Raw genomic sequence first — 6,000 nt, 5'->3', positions numbered from 1 at the left:
AGGAGGAAAATCTTCGCCGAAACCGGTAGCAAAAAGGGGCGGCACGAGCGTTGAGTGCTTGTGCGGGGCGGGACCAGGGCTGGGTGGAGGCGGGGCGGGAAAAGGAGGGGCGTGGCCGGGATCGGGAGGCGGAGTCCCGAGGAGAGGCGGCCGGGGAGGCTGCGGTGAGGGAGGTGGGCGGGGAGGCGGGATGGGCGGTGAAGAAGCTGGGCCCCTCAGAGAAGGCGGACTGAGACGTGACGGGGACAAGAAGGGGCCGGAAGGGGGCGGCCGCCGGCCCGGCCCCGCCCCGGGGCCGCCTCCCCGCGGGTTCTGTTGGCCGTGGCGGCAGCTGAAGCTGTGGCGGCGGTGGCCGCGGGGTGGGCGTAAGATGGCGACAGCGGTGGCGGGAGCCCTGGGCCTGCTGTGGGGCTGGCTGTGGAGCGAGCGCTTCTGGCTGCCCCAGAACGTGAGCTGGGCCGACCTCGAGGGGCCAGGCGACGGCTACGGCTACCCGCGGGCCCGGCACATCCTCTCGGTGTTCCCGCTGGCGGCGGGCGTGTTCTCCGTGAGGCTGCTCTTCGAGCGGTGAGAGCCCGCGGGCGAGCGGCGCGAAGGGCTGTGGGCGCGGGCTGGTGAAACCGGCCCGGGGGGAGAGGCGGAGGTCGAGGACCGGAAGACGAGCTGCAGGGAAAGCCCGGAAGCAGGAGGCTGGGAGAGCCCTGGGCCGCGCGCGGGATGCTCCGAGGGGCGAGTTTGGGGCTTGGACATTGAAAGAGTGAGAGTCGAAGGGGACACTGGACCCATTCAATTTGAGAGCCCGGGGTGGGTGTCTCATGGGCCTCTCCCCAATCTCCAAGGATTCTGCAGACCAAGAAACTGCGAGCTGCGACCGAGAACCCGAGGCGGGAAACAAGAAAGGGCTGCCAGAACCAGGACTAGTTGGGATCATGGAAACTGAAGGGTCGGCTCAAGAGCCAGACGTTCCAAGCCGAAGAAATGGGTTCATGGGAAGATAAGATTTGTGAGGGCACTTTAGTTCCAGATAGTTGAGGGGCACAGGATTAGTTAGGCCCTAAGCCTTGGTTCGTCACACCGCATGGACGCGCGCGCGCGCGCGTGTGTGTGTTTCAATAAAATTCTGCCAGAGCCCGTAAGAGAGTAGAAATCTGGTAGGGATAGGGTGTGGTGGAGCCTGAGGCTTCCAGAGTATGGAAAGGTGTCAAATTAGTTGCAGAACTGGCCTTGGAGGCCTGAAATGGAAGGAGGAGTGGTCATGTTGAAAGGATGGAGAGCCTTAGGGCGTATGAGACAACAGCTGTATTGAGACAACAGCTGTATTGAGCCAGCTTCTAAGTGACCATGTGTTCTTGACAAAAAGTGTTTTCACTTTTCATTGAGTGAGCGGCTCCTGTCTGCTGTCGAAGATAAAGATATCCATTGAGGACTTGCTGTGGTGATGTTACAATGTGGACTTATAGCTGTGAGTGATCTTGATCGAGTCTACTCACAGCCCGGGAAAGGTGACTTCTTTCTGCATAGGTCTCAGGTAACGAAGATGGCACTTTGACATCTTTTGTTCCTTTGGCCTATAGAGCAGGAATGCCCTTTCGAGGATGGGACTATATTGCAGATAGACTACTTTGTTACTGTCTGAAAATCTAATATTATCTGTTTTGGATTACTTCTTTGATTTGCCTACTATTTCTGACACAAAAATCTTTCAAAATATATATGTTTCCCACCATTCATCAATTATTTAACAGTGTTTATGTATTGTCGTCAAAGTGCTGTGCCAGAAGTTTAAGTATAGTCGTATTAAGTATTCCTGGGGTGGAGGCACAAACCGCTTGTCCCTCTTAGGAGTAACCTAGGTCCAGGTACTCTCCACCTTCGCATCTGTATATGAGAGCAAAAAAAACATAGAGAAAGACAGTATAATGACTGAAAAGGAAAATACACAATTCAGGAGAGAAAAAAAAAGTTCATTGTCTTAGGAAAAGATTCTCTGCTTTTCATATAAATATATACTAATATGGAAATTTCCCCAAGTTAGTGGTAAGAGGAACTAGCTTGTTGCTTCTAAACACTCATTTTATATAAGCTTGCATATATCTTCATATTTCCCAGGAGTACTCCCAGGTGACTGTGAAGACGGACATATCCCCTGGCACAGCCACTGGAAAGGATCCTTTTTACCTGTGGGAATTCTATCTGAATGTTTCTGTGGTGCTCCAGTGTCAGGGGAGAAGGGATGGATGGGAATACTGATGTGAAAGCATTCTAGCATGGTATTCCTTGGCTAGTAAGGACATGTACCTTGTTCATGTCATGTTTGACCTTAGGAAAGTTTAAGCCTAGAAGCAGTCTTGCTACTTTGTTTCTCTTTAAGACCTACGACTTTAGTTAGCAATAGAAATTACAGCTGGATTACCAGTTCTTCTCTTACTGTGCTGGACTTCCATAAAGGTAATAGAAGTCACTTTTAGAGTATAGAAAAAGATATCAGAAATATTGGTTCATTTATTCTCTTTCCTACATTTTCTCCTTTCTCAAATCCTAACTACTTAGTTTCTAAAAAGTGATTCATATAATAATCATGAACTGTAAGAGCTAGAACTCCAACCTCCATTTATATAAATAGTAAACTAAGGCTTAGAAACATTTTGCAGCTTTTCAGAGGCTGCACACTCACCTGGGGGAGGAGGTAGAACCAAGATCCAGAGTGTTTTCCCCAGCCCCATTCTCTTTCCACTGTATGGTGTGGCCACTTTTCATATTCCTTAAAACCCCCTTTCAAGAGTTAAGATTTAACCTGCCGTTGCTACTATTCTAGGATTTGGAGAAGAAATCCATGTACATCTTATTCTTGGTTATTTAATATAATGTGTTTGACCTGAAATTTGCATTTTTTGCTTCAAATTGTTCTGCATATATTAATGTCTTACACTATACCCTTTGATAAATTATCTCTGTGTTGTTTTAAGAATATCCTAAAGAAAAAATATAGAGTTTACAGTTTATCCTTACTTTCTCTTTCTTATCAACCACACCAAGCATTTGTTTATTTTATTATTAATATTTTATATTTTTATTTATTTATGGCTGCGTTCGGTCTTCCTTGTTGCGTGCAGGCTTCCTCTAGTTGCGGCGAGCGGGGGCTACTCTTGGTTGGGGTGCACGGACTTCTCAATGCGGTGGCTTCTCGTTGCGGAGCACGGGCTCTAGGCATGCGGGCTTCGGTAGTTGTGGCACGTGGGCTCAGTAATTGTGACTCGAGGGCTCTAGAGTGCAGGCTCAGTAGTTGCGGTGCACGGGCTTAGTTGCTCCGCGGCATGTGGGAGCTTCCTGGGCCGGGGCTCAAACCCGTGTCCCCTGCATTGGCAGGCGGATTCTTAACCACTGTGCCACGAGGGAAGTCCCCATTTTATTCTTTAAGTTCCCACATTCCCTGGAGAGCTGTAGCCTCATCTGATAGGGAAGATTTGAAAAGCCACCTGACCATATATTAATGTATCTAGCTATTTCGCTAAAGAACTGCAGATAGGAGATTATTACCTACCCAAGAATAGAGGCTTTTCCTTTGTGGGCCTCTGCTAAGTGGTTGCATTCTGGTGGCCTGCACCTTGCAAAATACCTTCGATGTGGCATGTGGTCAGTAAATTCTGATTGAATGTTTGAGAAGGGTCCACCCTCATCTACTCAGATGCCCAGAGGAGTAACTGGAATCTAGATCTTCAACATGAAATAGATGTTTGGCTAGACTGAGAGAGACAAAACTATAATTCCTTTGTTTCTGTTAAATTTCACCACACAATATTTGCATGTTGTGCACCTTTCTGCAGTTTCTTTTTCCCCACCCGCCATGCACACACTCATGCTACCCTATACCCTATCAAAAGACAGATAAGAAACTCTTCCACCTGTTCTTTAAAACTTCTTTTAATATTACATTGATGATTGAGACCTGAGAGAATGAATAGTCCAAGCTAGGTGTGCCGTGTTTTACTTAAATTGGATCTTAAAGATAAAATTGTTTGAAATTTAATATCTAGTCCCTGAGCACTTATTCCTTGGGATCAAGTATAAGCTTGAGACTTAATATTGATATCATCAGAGCTACATAGGCTCATTTATTTTGAATATGGTATTGCAATAGGAGCTTTATGTTGCCAGGAGAAAATTGTTTGGTGAATTATACAGGAGATAGATTAGAGCTCTCCTTACTGCTCATTCATTATTCCAGTCCCCTCTTCTCTCCTGTTACTGCCAAGGCAACCTCACTGGCATGTCTAAGGAACTTTCTCAATACCATTCTCTGGCACAGGGGACTAACAGACTCACTTACTGGCCTATCTTATAACTAGAAACAAGAGCAGTGACTCACTTTTTTGTGCACATTTCTTAACCACTCATTTCATCTTCCTCTTGTAAACCTTGCTAACTCTGCTGCTTGCTGCCTTTTTTTTTTTTTTATTTCCTGTTCTTCCCCACTTCTGCCAAGTGGAGGAAGAAGAACCTTTTTCCTCTTCCTGACAGACCTGCTGCCTTCCTTCTAGGTCCATGTCATGTCACAACATTGTGACCCAGTATTAGTAGGTCCTCCAGACTGGAGAGAGGTGTTGGGAGGAATGGACATAGCTGCTGACTAGGTTGTAAGGGAGATTGCCCATTCCACTACATCCCTAAAGGTATTCTGTTGGGCCTTACTGAATTGTAAATCACAGAATTAAGTCAGGTTTGCAGATCCAGCAGAGTGAGATTGAAAAAGATGGTCACATGGCTCTGCCCTTATCTAAGAACCCACTTCTTAATAAGCTCCAGATGATCAGAAGCCTTATGTGTCCCTCCTCTCTCCTGGAAAAATTTCCCTAGCCCTTTCTGTGCAGTGGGTGTTGATGCTCTGCAGACAACCCTGAATACTGTTGTGACTGAGGTCAGGTTCCTGGCTTACCCCTGGAGACAATATATTTGTCACAGAAAAGAAACATGTCAGATATTTTTGCTTTAGCCCCTTCCTGATTCAGAAAACTAGGGTCTCCTAGCTGGGTAAAGAAGAAATTAATGGGGAGAAGAGGAGGCATCAAGTGAACTCTGTACCTTCCTTATAGAGTGGGGAGGGGGAGATGTACCTGTTTTGGCTTCCTCACCAGAGGTAGTTTTAGGCAGATAAAGCTGCTTTCTAAAGAATTCACTGAGTTTTGGGCTCTTTGTGGTTGAATCCACTCCTACTTTATCTTTGGGGAAGTTAATTGAGGTGTTGCTGCAAAAGGAGTTAACCATAGTCACTTCTAACTAAAAAAAAAAATCTGAAACTCATTTTCCTAGATGCAAAGGCAGTTTTCCTAGATATGAAGAATTCTCTCTGAATTATCTAGTACTGTGGTTTCCAGTATAGGAGCCACTAGCTAGCACAGTAGCTACTAGCTTTTGGGGATTTCAACTGTGACTGGTCAGCACTGAGATGTGTTCTAAGTGTAAAATACACACCCGATTTTCAAGACTTAATGCAGGGGAAAAAAATGTAAACTATCTCAATTTTTAACATTGATTACATATTGACATGATAATATTTTGGATATATCGGGTTAAACAAAGTATATTATCAAAATTAATTTCACCTGTTTCTTTTTTACTTTTTTTAAAGTGCCTATCAGAAAATTTAAAATTACATATGTGGCTCACATTATTTCTATTGAGCAGTGCTGATGATAGTGATTCAAATAAGTATTAATAACCAAGAAGAGAATTTTAATGTAGATTCACATTTTTTTTTTAACTATTTATTTATTTTTGCTGTGTTGTGTCTTCCTTTCTGTGCGAGGGCTTTCTCTAGTTGTGGCAAGCGGGGGCCACTCTTCATCGCGGTGCGTGGGCCTCTCACTATTGCGGCCTCTTTTGTTGTGGAGCACAGGCTCCAGATGCGCAGGCTCAGTAGTTGTGGCTCATGGGCCTAGTTGCTCCGCGGCATGTGGGATCCTCCCAGACCAGGGCTCGAACCCGTGTCCCCTGCATTAGCAG

At 45.9% G+C, this 6,000-nt stretch overlaps 1 protein-coding gene across 4 annotated transcripts in view; it reads left to right on the top strand.

The window, feature by feature from the left end:
- Window positions 1-211: 211 nt before the first annotated feature.
- CERS5 (ceramide synthase 5) overlaps window positions 212-6,000 on the top strand; it is a 34,317-nt gene continuing 28,528 nt past the window's right edge. Inside the window, exon 1 of one of the 4 annotated variants that reach the window (XM_067696500.1) lies at window positions 212-567. In XM_067696500.1, coding sequence (XP_067552601.1) covers window positions 371-567 — 197 coding nt within the window. In that variant the 5' untranslated portion in view covers window positions 212-370. Of the gene's footprint in view, window positions 568-638; window positions 1,529-6,000 lie in introns of those variants that run through there. The other 3 variants (XM_067696499.1, XM_067696501.1, XM_067696502.1) reach the window with 3 other exon arrangements.

Source organism: Pseudorca crassidens, chromosome 11 (genome assembly GCF_039906515.1).
Source record: "Pseudorca crassidens isolate mPseCra1 chromosome 11, mPseCra1.hap1, whole genome shotgun sequence".
NCBI lineage: Eukaryota > Metazoa > Chordata > Mammalia > Artiodactyla > Delphinidae > Pseudorca > Pseudorca crassidens.
Note: the sequence above shows the minus strand (reverse complement) of the source record. Positions and strands in the feature narration are given on the sequence as shown.